Consider the following 20,068-nt stretch of genomic DNA (forward strand, 5'->3'; position numbering starts at 1 on the left):
GGATGTTTGTGCCTGACGCGGTCCACTCCACGGTCCTGGAGTGGGCCCACTTTTCCAGACTGGCCTGCCACCCGACAACGCTTTGGAGGCACACCATGGACTCTGACTCTGACTCTGACTCCTCAAGACCACCTCCAGGCATCGATGACAAGCAGATCGCCCTTTGGGCGCCCCTGATCTGTTTCAACTGTCTTTGTGATATTCTCCACCCCCCCCCAAGGTGTCATCCATCTTCCCCATTATTCCCTGTTGCCAGCTAGTCTTATTGGTCAAGTCAACCAACGAGTTTTGTCTCAGCTCCTGCTTTTCTCCAGTCTCTCTTTTTCTCACTCTCCAGGTTTTGACCCTTGCCTGTCCTGTCTCTGAGCCCGTCTGCAGGTTTTGACCCTCTGCCTGAGCATGAGCCTTGCTGTCCTGGCCCCCACTACTCTGGTTATCGAACCTTGCCTGCCGTGACCTGTCGTTTGCCTGCCCTGGTGGCAATAAACATTGTTACTCTGACACAGTCTGCATCTGGGTCTTACCTTCAAACCTGATAATAGGAATATTTTTTCTTTAACCAAATGATCTATCCACTAGAAACCCATGGAAAAAATGGACACAGATATAAAAAATAAAACAACTTTTTTTATTATTATTCAAGTATAAATTACCAAAGTTACCATAGAATGCCACAAATTACTATAGGTAACTTTGGTAAATTAATGGTAGTGCAACCATACTCCGACTTAATCCCTCACTATAGGCCTGACCTGTTTATCAAATCAAACATTATTTGCCACATGAGCTGAATACAACAGGTGTAGACCTTGCCGTGAATTGCTTAACAAACAATATAGTTCAAGAAAGAGTTAAGAAAATATTTACAAAATAAACTAAAGTAAAAACAAATAAGTAAAACAATAAAATAACAATAACGAGGCTAGAGTTGAAGTCGGAAGTTTACATACACCTTAGCCAAATACATTTAAACTCAGTTTTTCACAATTCCTGACATTTAATCTGAGTATACATTTCGTGTCTTAGGTCAGTTAGGAGCACCACTTTATTTTAAGACTGTGAAATGTCAGAATAATAGTAGAGAGAATTATTTATTTCAGCTTTTATTTCTTTCATCACATTTCCAGTGGGTCAAACGTTTACATACACTCAATTAGTATGTGGTAGCATTGCCTTTAAATTGTTTAACTTGGGTCAAATGTTTTGGGTAGCCTTCCACAAGCTTCCCACAATAAATTGGGTGAATTTTGGCCCATTCCTCCTGACAGAGCTGGTGTAACTGAGTCAGGTTTGTAGGCCTCCTTGCCCGCACACAATTTTTCAGTTCTGCACACACATTTTCTATGGGATTGAGGTCAGGGCTTTGTGATGGCCACTCCAATACCTTGACTTTGTTGTCCTTAAGCCATTTTGCCACAACTTTGGAAGTATGCATGGGGTCATTGGGGCCATTTGGAAGACCCATTTGCACCCAAGCTTTAACTTCCTGACTGATGTCTTGAGATGTTGCTTCAATATATCCACATAATTTTCCTACCTCATGATGCCATCTATTTTGTGAAGTGCACCAGTCCCTCCTGCAGCAAAGCTCCCCTACAACATGATGCTACCACCCCAGTGCTTCACGGTTGGGATGGGATTCTTCGGCTTGCAAGCCTCTACCCTTTTTCCTCCAAACATAACGATGGTCATTATGGCCAAACTGTTCTATTTATGTTTCATCAGACCGGAGGACATTTCTCCAAAAAGTATGATCTTCATGCCCATGTGCAGTTGCAAACCATAGTCTGGCTTTCTATGGTGGGTTTGGAGAGGTGGCTTCTTCCTTGCTGAGCGGCCTTTCAGGTTATGTCGATATAGGACTTGTTTTACTGTGGATATAGATACTTATCCGTTTCCTCCAGCATCTTCACAAGGTCCTTTGCTGTTGTTCTGGGATTGATTTACACTTTTCGCACCAAAGTATGTTCATCTCTAGGAGACAGAACATGTCTCCTACTTGAGTAGTATGATGGCTGAGTGGTCTGATGGTGTTTATACTTGTGTGCTATGGTTTGTATAGATGGATGTGGTACGTTCAGGTGTTTGGAAATTGCTCCCAAGGATGGACCAGACTTGTTGAGGTCTACATTTTTTTTTCTGAGGTCTTGGCTGATTTCTTTTGATTTTCCCATGATGTCAAGCAAATAGGCACTGAGTTTGAAGGTAGGCCTTTAAATACATCCACAGGTGCACCTCCAAATGACTCAAATTATCAGAAGCTTCCAAAGCCATGACATCATTTTCTGGAATTTTCCAAGCTGTTTAAAGGCACAGTCAACTTATTGTATGCAAACTTCTGACCCACTGGCATTGTGATACACTGAATTATAAGTGAAATAATCTGTCTGGAAACAATTGTCTGGAAAAATTACTTGTGTCATGCACAAAGTAGATGTCCTCACCGACTTGTCAAAACTATAGTTTGTTAACAAGAAATTTGTGGAGTTGTTGAAAAACTAGTTTTGATGACTCCAACCTAAGTGTATGTAAACTTCCAACTTCAACTGTATATACAGGGGCTACCGGTACCGAGTCAATGTACAGGTTAGTCAAGGTCATTTGTACATTTGTACCTCTGTAAGGGTGTGTGTGTGTGTGTGTGTTCGTGCAAGTGGTGCATGTAAAGTATGGCATGCATGGCCAGTAGCAGGTGTTCACTTAGGGGCAGGAGGGCTCATTTGAACCATGGCAGATTTACATTATTGTGGAGCCACAGAGCTAGTAGACAGCTATTGCAAAAAAGCTTTCAGCCTCTTCTGTGCCATTCTGGGAGATGGCAGGACTTTTATTGTGGCTTATATTAAGACAACATTAACATTCCCATGTGTGTTTGTGCGTGTGTTTTGAGGGAAAATAGGAGCATGTGACATGGATGTTGCTCTAATCCTGCTTACTGAGCTTAGAGACGAGAGAGAGAGAGAGAGAGAGAGAGAGAGAGAGAGAGAGAGAGAGAGAGAGAGAGAGAGAGAGAAGAAGAGCCCTTGGGAGAGAGAGGGGGGGGAGGGAGGAAGGAGGCGCAGAGATGGATCGAGGGATAATAAGTAAGAGAGGAAAGAAAGAGAGATGGCCCATCCAGAGACAAGAAAAATACAGGGCTAGATGTCAACTCTCATAAAATTACGACATTCATGTTCACTCACGGAGTGGCTTTTTGAACGCCATCCAAAAACCATCCTGCCTGGACTCTAACTTGGCAGTTGTTTTAATATGAATGGATGTTGGCTCTAACAAAAAGCTAAATGGTTTATTTGTTATCACAAATCAACATGTTTGTTTTACCACAACCATCATCAGTACCTGTTGAAGGATTACCTCGGTCGGCACCCAGAACCTAATCTCACGTGTGCGATAGCCAGCTACTCGATGCAATGGTATAATTAGTCTATCACTGTTATTATATAGCCTCATCATTAAGCCATACATGGAATGACAACGATAGAAGAGTTGGCAACAGCACATAGGTGTATGGTATGAGACTAGTTATAACTTCACTTCCCAAATGATGTACATATGAATCTGAAGTAGCATAGCTCTAGTCTCTCTGTCCGTGTGTCTTTCTGGAGTAGCATACAGTACCTGTCTGTGTGTCGTGGTGTGTTGGCCAAGGCTATATGAAGTAGCATAGCTCAAACCTATGCCTCTTGTCTGCATGTTTCCTCTATCTGTGTGTGTCTGGGTGTGTCCTGTCTGTGTGTGTCTGTATCTTGGCCCAGTCTTACCTGCAGATGGCTGTGTCTGCGGGTGGCCTCTGCCATTTCCCACTGGCTGAGGGACTTGGCAGCACCACCGATGGGCGTGCTCCATCCACTGAGCCCCATCTCGAGCCCCATTTCCCTCACCTCGATCTCCTCATAAGGGTTCGGCAGGTTGCTGGAGCTCTTACCTAAAGGACCAAAGTGGGAAAAAGGTAATCAGGCTCTATGTATTATCCTTAATCATTTTAATGTCATGCTCGGTGCATTCGGAAATAATTCAAACCCCTTGACTCTATCATGTTGTTACGTTACAGTATTCTAAAATGTATTTAATTAATTTATTTCTTTATCAATCTACATACAATACCCCATAATGAAAGCAAAAACAGGTTTTTAGACATTTTTGAAAATGTATTAAAAATAAAAAACAGAAATACCTTATTTACATAGGTTTTAAGATGCTTTTCTATGAGACTCGAAATTTAGCTCAGGTGGATCCTGTTTCCATTGATCATCCTTGAGATGTTTCAAAAACTTGATTGGAGTCCATCTGTGGTAAATTCTATTTATTGGACGGGATTGGAAAGGCACACACCTGTCTCACCGTTGACAGAGCATGTCAGAGCAAAAACTAAGCCATGAGGTCGAAGGAATTGTCCGTAGAGCTCCAAGACAGGATTGCTTTCGAGGCACAGATTCCAGAAGGACAACCATCTCTGCAGCACTCCAGTAATCAGGCCTTTATGGTAGAGTGACCAAATGAAAGCCACTCCTCAGTAAAAGACACAAGACAGCCCACTTGGAGTTTGCCAAAATGCACCTAAAGACTCTCAGACCATGAGAAACACATTTCTCTAGTCTGATGAAATTAAGACTTTTTGGCCTGAATGCCAAGCATCATGCTGTGGGGATGTTTGTTAGCGGCAGTGACTGGGTGTTTAGTCAGGATCAAGGGAAGATGAACGGAGCAAAGTAGAGATCAAAGATACACCTTCCAACAGGACAGCGAGACTAATCACAAAGCCAAGACAACGCAGGGTTGGCTTCGGGAGAAGTCTCTGAATTTCCTTGAGTAGCCCAGCCAGAGCCCGGACTTGAACCCGATCTCTAGAGAGACCTGAAAATAGCTGTGCAGTGACACTCCCCATCCAACCTGACAGAGCGTTAGAGGATCTGCAGAGAAGAATAGGAGAAATGTCCCAAATATAGGTATGCCAAGCTTGCATACCCAAGAAGACTCAAGGCTGTAATCGCTGCCAAAGGTGCTTCAACAAAGTACGAGTAAAGGGTCTGAATACTTATTGTGGTGTACCGTGGACAAGCCACCAGGGGGAGACCCGTCGGAGGGGACAGGAGGACAACCAAACCATCGTGGGATTCACCTCGCATGGAATTGCCCAGGTCAAGAGGAGTCGATGACAACAAGCGGTATTCGACCGGGTAGGCCACCATCGTAACACCACAAAGAAGCTGCCAGACGGACGAGAGTGGGGACGGACCGGCGTCTGCGCAGCCCTGAAGTAAGTGTTTGCCTACCGACCCGGAGTTGGGGTCCAACGGGGCGCCGGAACCAACCTTACCTGGTGAATAACCTGATGAGGAGCCCATGCTCCCCCTCCTCGAGTTTGAGGGAAACACTGAGACACCTGCCCTGATCCCCCTGAGGGGACAGTTCGGGACCACCCAGTGGGAGGATCTGAACTTGAAAGCCACAGCAGCTCAAGTGATAGCAGTGGATCAGGGAAAAAGCACACTTCCAGAACCCGCTGGTACCCCTACCAATCGTCGGAGTGCCGTTTGAACACATCGCCGTGGACATAGTGGGCCCCTGGTAAAAATGTCCCGAGTACACCGGTACATCCTGGTAATAGTGATTATGCCACCCGATATCCCGAGGCCATTCCCCTATCGGCGGCAATCTCCAAGGGAATCGCCTGGGAGCTGTTCCACCTCTTCAGCCAGGTGCGCATCCCGAACGAGATCCTGACCGACCAAGGTACCAAGTTCATGTCCCGACTAATGAAAGCGTTGTGTGCTCTCCTACAGATAAAGCAGATCCAGACTTCTGTCTTTCACCTGTAGACTGATGGGCTCGTCGAACGGTTCAAAAAGACGCTCAAACAAATTCTGCGGAAGGTCATTGAGTGGGATGGGAAGAACTGGGACCAGGTACTACCCCACCTAATGTTCTCGATCCGAGAAGTGCCCCAAGCCTCTACTGGGGTTTCCCCTTTTGAACTCCTCTACAGGAGGATACCACGCGACCTACTGGATCTCACCAAGGAGGTGTGGAAAGCCCAACCGACCCCCTTACGCAGCATAGTGTAACACGTAAAAAGGATGAAGGAGCGGATGACAGGCATATGGCCAGTGCTAAGGGAACATATGGAGAAGGCCCAGCGTGCCCAAGCCAAGATCTACAGGTACTAGTTTTAATCCCCAACTTTGCGGCTATAGCTTCCCCCCTTACCGATCTGACCAGGGCCCTCCTCCCAAAAACAGTGAAATGTCCGGATGAGGCTGAAGCGGCATTGAGGCACCTGAAGGAATTCCTGTGCTCCCATCCGATTCTCGTGACATATCACATTGTGGAAATCTGAAAAATCTGTTTTTGCTTTGTCATTATGGGTTATTGTGTATAGATTGATGAGGGGAAAGCAATTGAACCATTTTAGAATAAAGCTGTAACATAACAAAATGTGGAAAAAGTCAAGGGGTATGAATACTTTCCGAATGCAATGTATGTGTTGTTGTCTCCGGCTGGAGCAGCCTTCTATGTAGTCCAAAAACGAAAAGTCGATAGCACCACCCATAAATGGCCACAACAATTGAAGCATTAAGACCATGAAGTCAAAGCCAGCCTTGTACTGTATGTACTTTAATTATCAAGAAAAATCTTACTTCGGGGGATGGGGGCCGAGTGGCCCATGGGGGTCTGGGGGCCCCCAGGGACCATCAGTTGTCCGGTGGAATAGGTAGCAGTGTTGGAGAGGAGCGCAGCGAGGGGCATGGTTGGGAAGTGGCCCCCTCCTCCTCCCAGACCTGGTGTAGGGCTGTGACAGTTGACTCCTCTGAAGGCACTGTGAGAGTTGATGTCCTCCATGGAACGACAGAAGGTTTTGGCCACTGTTGTGGAAGGAGAGGAGAGGGAGAAGAGTGAACGAAATAAGATCGATGTGTGTGTTTATTACATGTTTGTATTAGCTAAGGGACCATGGAGATTAATTGACCGTATGACACAGAAAACACACACACAACCCCACCCCATTCCACCCCCTCCCCGTACTCACCCCACACCCCCGTACCTGAGTACTGGTAGTTAGAGCAGGGAGAGAGAGATGACCGGGTCAGGAGTCTCATGTTGCCGTGGTTTGACATATTGTTGTTGACATGTTGTCGTACTGACGACAGAGGAGTGATGGGCACCTCCACCACATACGTAGCCGGGACATACAGGGGTTTGGCTTTACTGGCTGCACCAATCCTCCGAACCTGGTAATAAAAATATATACACTGAACAAAGATATAAACGCAAAACGCAACAATTTCAAAGATTTTACTGAGTTACAGTTCATATAAGGAAATCAGTCAATTGAAATAAATAAATAATGCCCTAATAAATGGATTTTACAGATATGCATCTATTAGTCACAGACACCTTTAAAATAGTAGTGAAAACCAGTCAGTATCTGGTGTGACCGCCATTTTCCTCAAGCAGTGTGACACATCTCCTTCGCATAGTGTTGATCAGGCTGTTGATTGTGGCCTGTGGAGTGATATCCCACTTCTTTTCAATGACTGTGTGAAGTTACTGGATATTGGCGGGAACTGGAACACGCTGTCGTACACATAGATCCAGAGCATCCCAAACATGCTCAATGGGTGACATGTTTGGTGTGTATGCAGGCCATGGAAGAACTGAGACATTTTCAGCTTCGTAAAATTGTGTACAGATCCTTGTGACATGGGTCCATGCATTATCATGCTGAAATATGAGGTGATGGCGGCAGATGAATGGCACAACAATGGGCCTCAGGATCTCGTCACGATATCTCTGTGCATTCAAATTGCCATCGATAAAATGCAATTGTGTTCGTTGTCCGTAATCCCCCCAACCCCTCTACTGCTACTCTGTTCATTATATATGCATAGTCACTTTAACCATATCTACATGCACATACTACCTCAATCAGCCTAACTAACCGGTGTCTGTATGTAGCCTCACTACTTTTGTGGCCTAGCTACTGTATATAGCCTCTTTTCACTGTTGTTTGATTTCTTTACTTACCTATTGTTCACCCAATGCCTTTTTTGCATTATTGGTTAGAGCCTGTAAGTAAGCATTTCACTTTAAGGTCTACTACACATGTTGTATTCGGCGCACGTGACAAATAAAATTTGATTTGATTTGATTTATGCCTGCCCATACCATAACCCCACCGCCACCATGGGGCACTCTGTTCACAACGTTGACATTAGCAAACCGCTTGCCCATATGACGCCATCTGCCCGGTTCAGTTGAAACCGGGATTCATCCATGAAGAGCACACTTCTCCAGCATGCCAGTGGCCATCGAAGGTGAGCTTTAGTCCATTGAAGTTGGTTACGACGTCGAACTGCAGTCAGGTCAAGAACCCGGTGAGGACAACGAGCTTGCAGATGAGCTTCCCTGAGATGGTTTCTGACAGTTTGTGCAGAAATTCTTTGGTTGTGCAAACCCACAGTTTCATCAGCTATCTGGCTGGTCTCAGACGATCCCACAGGTGAAGAAGCCGGATGTGGAGGTCCTGGGCTGGCGTGGTTATACATGGTCTGCAGTTGTGAGGCCAGGTGGTGTATTAACAAATTCTATAAAATTACATTGGAGGCGGCTTATGGTAGAGAAATTAACATATATTCTCTGGCAACAGCTCTGGTGGACATTCCTTCAGTCAGCAATTGCAAGCACATTCAAAACTAGAGGCATCTGTGGTATTTTGTTGTGTGACAAAACTATTGTTCGCAGCAAAAGGTGCACCTGTGTAAAGATCATGCTGTTTAATCTGCTTCTTGATATGCCACACCTGTCAGGTGTATGGGTTATCTTGGCAAAGGAGAAATGCTCACTGATAGAGATGCAAACAAATTTGTGCACAAGCTTCTTGGGCGTATGCAACATTTCTGGGATCTTTTATTGCAGCTCATGAAACATGGGACCAACACTTTACATGTTGTGTTTATATTTTTGTTCAGTATATATGCCATTAAGCAGATGCTCTTATCTAGAACGATTTAGGGGCAAATCCTAACGTTCATTTCAGTCAAATTTTCACGTAGCTTCCATTGACATCCATACATGACTAAGTTTAAATTTGACTTAAGTGGAAGTAAGGATTTTCCAAATACATTTTATAATATGCAATCCCAGCTGGATTCCTAGCACCACGCTCGTACCAAACGAGCCACACAGGATGTCCTTACCTGCCACCAGTCAGTGTTAGTCTTCCTGAGCAGAATAAACCGCTCCCCTTCTCGGATGCAGACCTGTCGTCCATCTGCCCCGCGGTACTGGTAGTCATACTGAGCCTCCAACACCACCGTGCCACTGGGGACGCCACACACAGTAGGCACACTCACACTGCTAACACTGCTGCTTACACTGGCACGGCTCCCCCTGCTGGATACGCTGCTCACACTGGTAATACTCCCTCTGGTGGTGGCTGAGGGCTTGGCGGGTGAGGCTATTGGGGAGCGGCGCCAGCTGCCTGACAGCATGGTGGATGGATGAACTGGGGCTCAGTGGGGGGTGTTGGGGACAAGGGGAAGGGTGGCGAGGGTGGGGTCACAGGTGACACTGGCACGGGGTAACGGCGATGACTGTTGCCAGGCCAGCGCCATGCTCTGAAACACAAACAGAACAGAACTGGGTTAAATGTAAATATGGACAAAATATGGCAAGCATCACATATCCACACCATTTAATATCATCATCTCAGACCCCAATATTAAACTTAGATCTCTATACATTTACATGTTAGTCATTTAGCAGACGCTCTTCTCCAATTACATGAGTAATTAGGGTTAAGTGTGTTGTTCAAAGGCATATCGACAGATTTTTCACCTAGTCTGTTCTGGGATTCAAACCAGCGATCGTTCGGTTATTGGCCCAATGCTTTTAACCGCTAGGATACCTGCCACCCCTATACAAGGCCTTAATACACAACAAAGCTGTGTACTAACCGGCAAACAAACGTTACGGATCCACACCATTTCATCGCATAATATAAACAGCAAGTAGTAATTATGTTACAAAGCAATTGTATTCTAAAAAGAGGGCATTGCAATTGATTTGCAATCCTTCATTTGTTTAACGGAGCTCATGCAATTAGAGAGAGAGAAAAAAGTGTGCTGATCAACCAACCAGTATCTAAATCCTTTTTATCCATGGCATCATCAGACAACTAAAACTGTCCACCGACCAACCATAACAACACATACACACACATTTACAACTCTGCCCTTACCAGACCCACTTACATAACAGAACACCCATTTGAGACTGAGATCCTGAGAGCAGCCCACAGCAGTAGTTCCAGACCGGCAGAGAGGCTGAGGCCTTTTCTCTCTCTCACCCTCCCTCTCTCCCTCCTCTCTCTATCTTCTCTCTCCCTCTCGCACAGTAAATATTGCACTCAAAAAGGTTTCAAAAAGATCTCTATCTCTCATAATCCACAGCACAGCAGCACTTTAGTTTAAAAAAGCACTATGTGAGGCCTGTGTGTGTGTGTGTGTGTGTGTGTGTGTGTGTGTGTGTGTGTGTGTGTGTGTGTGTGTGTGTGTGTGTGTGTGTGTGTGTGTGTGTGTGTGTGTGTGTGTGTGTGTGTGTGTGTGTGTGTGTGTGTGTGTGTGTGTGTGTGTGTGTGTGTGTGTGTGTGTGTGTGTGTGTGTGTGTGTGTGTGTGTGTGTGTATACTGTTTTAGTGTGCGCCAGCTGACAAGAGTAAACACAGCAGGTAAAGCATCAAAGCTGATGGGATTCCCAATTCCCTCACATATGTGTTCCGAGACTGGATCCTAGCATTCTATCTCTCCGTCTATCCATCCATCCATCCATCCATTGACTATGTCTAGACTTCTATCAGAAGCTCTAGCAGGAGATTTTGAAACAACAAGTCTATTTATATTTGCTTAAATCTTTTCTTATTTTTTGGGGGGGTGGATCAGATTTAATATTGCGGATAGATTGTCACTTCCATCAATGTATTTGTCTGCATCATTTCCAATCCCCCATATTGGAAACACATGCATACATGCATACATGCATACATGCATACATGCATACACATGCATGCATACATGCATACATGCATACATGCATACATGCATACATGCATACATACATACATACATACATACATACATACATACATACATACATACATACATACATACATACATACATACATACATACATACATACATACATACATACATACATACATACATACATACGTGTGAGATATAAAGCAGACCAGAAGCAGGGCAAGCACAAAAACAGGAAACCACTTTCAGAGCATCAACATCCAGAGTTTATGGCGGGGTCATATTTCTCATCTTTTTCTTTTTCCTCTGCAGCTTTCGACACTGGTGGCCATCGCTATGTCTGTTCCACTCAATACCAGAATGAGTCAAATTAGGAAACAAATGAGATTGCTAACCCTGTTATGACCATGTTGGCCAACAGGTTGGCCAATAATACGAGCATGGAGAGAGAAAGCCAGGTTGAGACTGCTATCTTGTGACATACTATTTATATAAATATAGTTGGCCAACCCACAAGAGATTTGGTTCTGGGTTCTGAGAACTGAGACTAAAGCCCCACACCCAAACAGACAGACAGTGAGAGAGACACATATGCTGGCAGACGGACCCTCAGAACTGGGGTGGGTGAAGCTGACAGTTAGCTAACCCCCATGCCAGGCTGTGCCAGTTAGAGAGGGCCCCACATGACTCAGGCCTGGCAACAACAACAACAGTGGAGAGAGAGAGAGAGAGAGAGAGAGAGAGAGAGAGAGAGAGAGAGAGAGAGAGAGAGAGAGAGAGAGAGAGAGAGAGAGAGGTGGGGTGTTCAGAGAAAAGGAGAGAGAGAGGGAACGCGAGCGAGAGAGGGAGAGAGAGAGAATGAGAAAAATAGAGAAACAGATAAAGATAGAGAGAGAAATAACAGTCCAGCTCAGACAGACATCAACATCCAGTTACACTGTAGACTGCATGCACTCTTGTGCGTGTATTATATTGTGAATGCATGCCTGCACAAATTAATGTATATGAGAGAGACGTAGATCTAATCACCATGTCTGTGCGGTGGTCAGTCTTGAGGTTAGCTGGTCAGCAGTAACGGTGGGGGGGTTATGATGCAATCTGCCACAGTACTAACATCCCAGCTGGCCAGTCAACAGTCAACCTTTCAAAACAATGAAGACACATTGGACTAGTCAGTCATACGTTAGCCCAGCAGCGAGTCTTATCATCTGCTCTGCTTTAGGGAGGATTAGGGGACTACCCAATAGAGAGTTAACGAGGCTAGTGGCACAGCCAACTGACACACACACTAAGGCACACACAAATGCGCCACACAAACGCACTCACACGCGCACACACACACACACACACACACACACACACACACACACACACACACACACACACACACACACACACACACACACACACACACACACACACACACACACACACACACACACACACACACACACACACACACACACACACACACACACACACACACACACACACACACACTCCTAATCCCAGTTGACGGATCTTGGATGAGCTCAGTGAACCCTAGTAACTAATGCTACCCTCCCATTCAGGACCAATTTGCCAGAAGAGTATATGTGTGTGGGCCTCTGCCTCCGTGCATGCCTTCCTGCGTGTGTGTGTGTTCGTGTGTGTTTGGCCCCTGTCACGTGTCGCAAACAGCCTAGGCCATTCGCCTCACTGATCATCCAGCCATTGATTATTGTTCCGTGCTTATAGCTCAGAGCTGTCTGAATGGTCAACAGAGCCAACTGCCAAATCAACAGAGCTAGGCCTTAAAACTGCTCAAGTCTAACTCCAACTCCAACTAGAACAAAGACCACGCAACAATGAACACTTGGGAAAGAAGTGTAATTTGTCACTGCCACTACTTGGAAATCACATTAGATTTGCGTGACGTGCTGGTTGTACTATGAGCATAGAAATAGAAAGGGAAACCCCATTAGAGTCATTGGGTCTGAGATATGGAATTCTGTTTCTATGGGTATGAGTTATATGTCCTTGGGTATCATGCCTGACCCATAGACCCACAGAGACACAATGCATTCTCTTACTCTATTTTTATTTTCTAGCCTTTCAGGGGAGTCAGGAAGAAGCGGAATGGAGAAAGTTGGAAATGTCACACTTTCCACAAACTACGGGGTATAGTCCTAATTGCTAGTCTGTCTCTCTAGCTGCTGTTGATGTGCCAGTTATCATGGATTAGCCTAGATTAAATTGTCCTTGTTTTTGTTAATCCACACTAAATTTAAACACAAATATTAAGTTGATAATTGTCAAAGGACCAAAAGTTGTCCCTCCCTGCCATTCCACCCTGCAATGACACTGACTACTATTTGAAGATAAGCTGTGAAGATTGTCCTAACTGACTGAGCTGGTACATCCCTGCATGGGGCTGTTACATCCCGGGCCAAAACAGCTTCTCATCCTCTCAGCTCTCACTGCTGTGTGAATCATTGATGAGCAGACCAGAGAGAGAGACACTGAATCACTGAAACACTCTCTGGAGGTGATGCGTCCAAAATGTCACTTTAACCCCTAAATAGTGTACTATTTTTGACCAGGGCATAGGATTCCATTTAGGGTCAATATGGGTCCCTGTCGGAGACTAGCCTGTCAGGATTAGAGAAAGATTGAGGTGCTGGAAGAGGAGCATGATTATTGTAATTTCATTTACTTTACCAGGCAATTAAGATAAGAACTTATTTACAATAATGCCTGTCAAGTGGCAAAAAGCATCCTGTGGGGCAGGGGGCGGGGAATAAAAGTGTTGGGTAGGATGGTCATCTGAATCAAGGTTCGTTTGGCAGATGGGGTGAAGGAGGCGTGATTACGATACAGAAAACCAAGCCTAGATTTAACCTTGGCTTGCAGCTTGGTTAAAGCTGGAATCCGCATTAGGGAAACAGCGCCACTGTTCGCCCCAGCACATTTGTTATTGTTTTGTTTATGAAACGAAGGAGGGCAGAAAAAAAGCCTGCTGGATGCTCAGAAATAATACAATTCAGAGAGAGAGAGAGAGAGAGAGAGAGAGAGAGAGAGAGAGAGAGAGAGAGAGAGAGAGAGAGAGGGTGATCTACTTAATACATTTTGTGTGTGCGTGCATGCGTTAACAAGTAGCACTCAGCATTATGGCAAATCTATGTAGCAACCATTCACAACCTGTGGCTGTTACTCAATAAGGACTAAATGACCTGTCTGATTTACTAAATGCCTTTGCGAGTATTATAGCATGTAACTTTCAGGCAATATTATCCAAAACCTCACCAAGCTATTCAGAAATAGCTTGATTGAGTTTAAAATTGCATGTACAGTATGTATATTGGAATTCATAGTGAAACTTGTTTAAAACAGATTCATATTATTACTAAGCCAATACTGCATTCTTACGTTGGTTTATGCAATGTGATATAATTTAAAATCCTAACTAATGCTTACTAAAATTTGCCAGCAGGGCGAAGGCCATATCAGGTTCAGGCTTCTCTTTTTAGGATCATTAGGGACATGCAGCTTAGCATTATAGTAAGGTTTTGTTCCAAATGGCATCCTATCCCCTATATGGGGCATTCTGTATAAGAGTTACAAACTAGGGATTGGGTAAAAAAATCACATTTGTATCCTATTTTTACCAAACTTTCAGCAGACATGTCTTCCAGCATACAGTATGTTAGGTAGACATATATACTACTCACACACTTTGTTTTACTGCATATTAAAAATATTTACCTGAATTCCTTACAACCCCACTAAATTTGTCACTACTAAAACATAGTGTAAAAGTTGCAGTAAAGGGAGAACCAGGCACAGTAGTGATCATTTTGATTAACCTTCTATAACATAATCATTTTAGAAATTGTACTTGCATACCAAATTAATAAAATAGTAAAGACATGATTTTTAACCATATTTTTTTTAAACCTTTACATTGCATTTTGCCAGGTCGCAATTGTAAATGAGAACTTGTTCTCAACTTGCCTACCTGGTTAAATAAAGGTTAAATAAAGGTGAAATAAATAAATAAAAATAAATAAAATTTAGATAGATATACTCTGTATTGTTCTCTGTAAAATACTCAATGTGGATTGTATGAATCTGAAACCTGTTGGATTGACTGAATTACTTATGCCTCTAAATAATTATTTTGGAAAAATAACAGGGTTATCTGCATCAAGTGTCCATCATAGAGATTAAATGGAGATCTCTAGATCGAGGTAACTCATTTTAGTATAGACATTGCAATTGAGAGCTTCCACCATTTAAAATTAGTCCGCTGGGTGGTTATTCCTATGGGCTGGGAGTGATCAGCAAATTATCAAAAAGCATTATCTTCTTTCAATTGGGTTGCCTATGGTTAGTAAACCAAAGCCTCCAGTAATATCGAGGAGCCAAGACCAAACTTTTTGCCAGGACGTTGGTCCCAAGATCCAGACCCAGACAGTTGAAATACCAAATGTACAGTTGTAGTCGGAAGTTTACGTACACCTTAGCCCAATACATTTAAACTCAGTTTTTCACAATTCCAGACACTTAATACGAGTAAGAATTCCCTGTCTCGGGTCAAGTTAGTTGAAAGATCCATTTTGCAATCAAGCTTTAACTTCCTGACTGATGTCTTGAGATGTTGCTTCAATATATCCACATCATTTTCCTTCCTCGTGAAGCCATCTATTTTGTGAAGTGCACCAGTCCCTCCTGCAGCAAAGCAACACCACATCATGATGCTGCCAGCCCAGTGCTTCACGGTTGGGTTGGTGTTCTTCGGCTTGCACGCCTCCCCCTTTTTCCTCCAAACATAACGATGGTCATGAAGGCCAAACAGTTCTATTTTTGTTTCATCAGACCAGAGGACATTTCTCCAAAAAGTAAGATCTTTGTCCCCATGTGCAGTTGCAAACCGTAGTCTGGCTTTTTTATGGCGGATTTGGAACAGTGGCTTCTTCCTTGCTGAGCGGCCTTTCAGGTTATGTCAATATAGAACTTGTTTTACTGTGGATATAGATACTTTTATACCTGTTTCCTCCAGCATCTTCACAAGGTCCTTTGCTGTTGTTCTGGGATGGATTTGCACTTTTCACACCAAAGTATGTTCATCTCCAGGAGACAGAACGCGTCTCCTTCCTGAGCGGTATGACGGCTGCGTGGTCCTTCCGTACTATTGTTTTGTTTTTGGAAATTGCTCCTAAGGACGAACCAGACTTGTGGAGGTCTACATTTTTTTCTGAGTTCTGGCCTGATTTCTTTTGATTTCCCCATGATGTCAAGCAAAGAGGCACTGAGTTTGAAGGTAAGGCCTGGAAGGTAGGTAGGCCTTACTCATGTTAATAACTTAATAACAAAAACAACAAACGAAACGCGAAACCTATTACAGCCTATCTGGTGAATAACTAACACAGAGACAGGAACAATCACCCACGAAAACACTCACAGAATATGGCTGCCTAAATATGGTTCCCAATCAGAGACAACGAAAATCACCTGACTCTGATTGAGAACCGCCTCAGGCAGCCATAGACTACGTCGACGCCCCACAAAACCCCAAGACAAAAAACACACCACAATAACCCGTCACACCCTGGCCTGACCAAATATATAAAGAAAACACAAAATACTAAGACCAAGGCGTGACAATGCACAAAGTAGATGCCCTAACCGACTTGCTAAAACTGTAGTTTGTTAACAAGAAATTTGTGGATTTGACTCCAACCTAAGTGTATGTAAACTTCCGACTTCAACTGTATGTGATAATGAGTGGTATCCAGACCAAGGCCACTAGATCAAGAGTCCATTGGCCCTTTCTTCAATTGTAAGAAACTCATAGAGTAAACTTGAGTACGGTACAATACAGTAGACTAGATCACAGTAGAGTACAGCACAGTACGCTCAGTAAGTAGAGTACAGTACATTGCAGTATAGTGCAGTACAGTGTAGCACATTAAAGACATCTGTTACGGTTTTCTTCCGTCGAAGGAGAGTCGGACCAAAATGCAGCGTGGTTAGTTCGATACATCTTTAATAAAGAGAAAAAACACGAACAATACAAAAACAACAAACGGAATGTGAAAACCTATACAGCCTATCTGGTGACTACAAACACAGAGACAGGAACAATCACCCACGAAACACTCAAAGAATATGGCTGCCTAAATATGGTTCCCAATCAGAGACAACGATAGTCACCTGACTCTGATTGAGAACCGCCACAGGCAGCCATAGACTATGCTAGACACCCCACAAAAACCCCATGACAAAAACGCACCACAATAACCCATGTCACACCCTGGCCTGACCAAATAAATGAAGACAAACATACATTACTTCGACCAGGGCGTGACAACATCTATGTTTTGGTCAAATAAATGTCAATGTTTGGGATCTTGGAGGGTTGGAGCCACCCTGCTGGCTATGCATCTTAATACTCTACACTTTTTGTGGGTCTCTGTAGCTCAATTGGTAGAGCATAGTGCAAGCAACTTAAAAATGGAGATAGCCTCAATGGCGTTGCCCGTGCTGTTACATTATTAAAGAATCCCCATAGCTAATATATGGCTTGCTATCTTTCATTTGGACAGATGTACATCTCACCACGTCATTGCTCTCTCTCGCTCTGCTGTGGGTGCATGATATGTACTTTGCTAGCCATCATTCATATGGCGAGGGGCTAAAGCTCATTAGTTGAACGGGAATTGCTAGGCGGCAGGCCCACGTGGGGGAAAATGGATCAGCACAGCCTCCAGAAAAACAGTTGCTTTCAAACCAGGGATTTCATGGCTAATTAAGGTAAGACACTAATTATGCAACAATGATCTACACATTGACACATCCAGCCCAAAGCAGGAGTTGCCAAAGTTCTGGAGTATGTCTTTAAGGAACATTCATTCTACAGTCTTTTAATGTGTATGTTTGGTTGTGATATCAAAAGGTGGGACAGCATTTAAAAATAGATATTTTCTAAAAATAAATGAAACTAGTAATTAGATCTGTATCTTTCAATGCAACAATAGAACAACTCTCAGCACAAATCCAGTTCGGCTGCAACTCATACTGTTATTTCCTGCATTTCAAATGGATTTCTTTGTTTAAATCTAACTTTTCAAATCATCAGGGGTGAAAGAAACATAGCAGTTTTCAAGAAATGGGAAGAATTAGAACCAACCTTTCATTTCCAGAAGGTTCTGAACTCAAACAGCACTCCAACCATAGACATATAATCTTCCTATGACTCCAGCAACCTGGGTGAAGACTAGAGAGGCTGAGCCCATAGATACACACATCATTGGCTGAGCCTCAGTCTGACTCCCACAGGCCTCCCTGCCCCTCTCAGAAGCCTGCAGCTCATTCATTGATGTTTCTGACGAAAAGTACAGAGACCATTGATCCACCAGGGATGGGAGTGAGGCACAGAGCTGTCACAAGCTATCAGCAAAGTCAAAGACCCACTTTCTGCAATAGTAACATCACAGAGAGTGAATCACTCACAGAGTGTGTGATACCGCCAGGGACCATTGCAGTGCATTAAACCTCTCTGGGTAATGCAGATTCAAACACAGTGGCTACACAGATAAGCACAATCATTTATAGTGTTTAGTACAGGTTCCTAGAAAAGTGTATATGGTATAAACAGTTCAAACATGATGTCTGTATGACATTATCTCACTCTACCTCTACCTCTCTCCCCATCCCGCTCACTGTCTGTCTGTTTGTAGGACTGCAGTAAGACCAGTAAAAGGGTCTAACCTTCTGTCAGATGAAAGAGTCCGTGTGAGGGATTTGGACAGCATGTGAGGGATGAACAACATACAACTACACTAAGAAATTGTGTTTTGGCTGTGAGCTTTAAAAGAAGATCAGTGGAGTGGCATTTCGGGGATTTCTGTGGCCTGTCCTGTTGTGGCCTGTGTTACTTCCCTCTCTCTCCCCAGAGAAGGTCACTGCTGCAGACAATCACACTGATAGATAGCACTGAGCTTAAAAACACACGCACACACCTATGCATGCAGACATATGCATTCAGACATACGCACACGCACGCACACACACACACACACACGCACGCGCACACACACGCACACTGACAGTGACCATAGTAATTCTCCAGATTACCCAAATATCCCAATCCCAAAACAATAATCCTGTACTCATTACAATCTGGAAACCACTGGCTGCCACACAAAAATTATCTCCATAGGACACTACTTCAATCCAGCACAATCTCTTCTCAATAGGCTAAAGACTGAGATTCACCAATGAACCCAAAACAGCATGTTTTCAACAGAGTAATCTCGACACCCAGAATCACATCCCCTACTTGATGTTAATGTGAAAAGCAAAGAGACCATTGATCCACCAGGGATGGCAGGGAGGCACACTGTTTTGGGACACTGTAAAGTCCATGGAAATAAGAGTACCTCCTCCCAGCTGCCCACTGCACTGAGAGTAGGAAACAGGCACCACTGACAAATCCACGATAATCGAGAATTTCAATAAGCATTTCTTTACGGCTGGCCATGCTTTCCACCTGGCTAACCCAACCCCGGCCAACAGCTCTGCACACCCCGCAGCAACTGGCCCAAGCCACCCCCCCCCCCCCTCGCTTCTCCTTCACCCAAATACAGACATCTGATGTACTGAAAGAGCTGGATCCCTACAAATCAGCTGGGCTAGACAATCTGGACCTTCTCTTTCTAAAATTATCCGCCGCCATTGTTGCAACCCCTATTACTAGTCTGTTCAACCTCTCTTTCGTATCGTCTGAGATTCCTAAAGATTGAAAAGCAGCCGCGGTCATCCCCCTCTTCAAAGGGGGAGACACTCTAGACGCAAACTATTACAGACCTATATCCATCATTCCCTGCCTTTCTAAAGTCTTCGAAAGCCAAGTGAACAAGCAGATCACCGACCATTTTGAATCCTACCGTACCTTCTCCGCTATGCAATCTGGTTTCCGAAATGGTCACGGGTGCACCTCAGCCACGCACGCTCAAGGTCCTAAACGATATCATAACTGCCATCGAT

The 20,068-nt window shown here is 44.1% G+C and overlaps 1 protein-coding gene across 5 annotated transcripts in view; it reads right to left on the reverse strand.

The window, feature by feature from the left end:
- Positions 1 to 20,068, reverse strand: part of LOC124031645 (rho GTPase-activating protein 15-like) — a 66,579-nt gene that overhangs the window by 38,762 nt on the left and 7,749 nt on the right. For 2 of the 5 annotated variants that reach the window (XM_046343143.1, XM_046343139.1), the window contains exons 2-5: positions 9,198 to 9,617; positions 7,028 to 7,229; positions 6,639 to 6,863; positions 3,762 to 3,925 (exon numbers count right to left, since the gene is read on the reverse strand). In XM_046343143.1, coding sequence (XP_046199099.1) covers positions 3,762 to 3,925; positions 6,639 to 6,863; positions 7,028 to 7,229; positions 9,198 to 9,491 — 885 coding nt within the window. In that variant the 5' untranslated portion in view covers positions 9,492 to 9,617. Of the gene's footprint in view, positions 1 to 3,761; positions 3,926 to 6,638; positions 6,864 to 7,027; positions 7,230 to 9,197; positions 9,618 to 12,067; positions 12,180 to 18,209; positions 18,312 to 20,068 lie in introns of those variants that run through there. The other 3 variants (XM_046343140.1, XM_046343141.1, XM_046343142.1) reach the window with 3 other exon arrangements.

This window comes from Oncorhynchus gorbuscha, linkage group LG03, assembly GCF_021184085.1.
Source record: "Oncorhynchus gorbuscha isolate QuinsamMale2020 ecotype Even-year linkage group LG03, OgorEven_v1.0, whole genome shotgun sequence".
Classification (NCBI taxonomy): domain Eukaryota; kingdom Metazoa; phylum Chordata; class Actinopteri; order Salmoniformes; family Salmonidae; genus Oncorhynchus; species Oncorhynchus gorbuscha.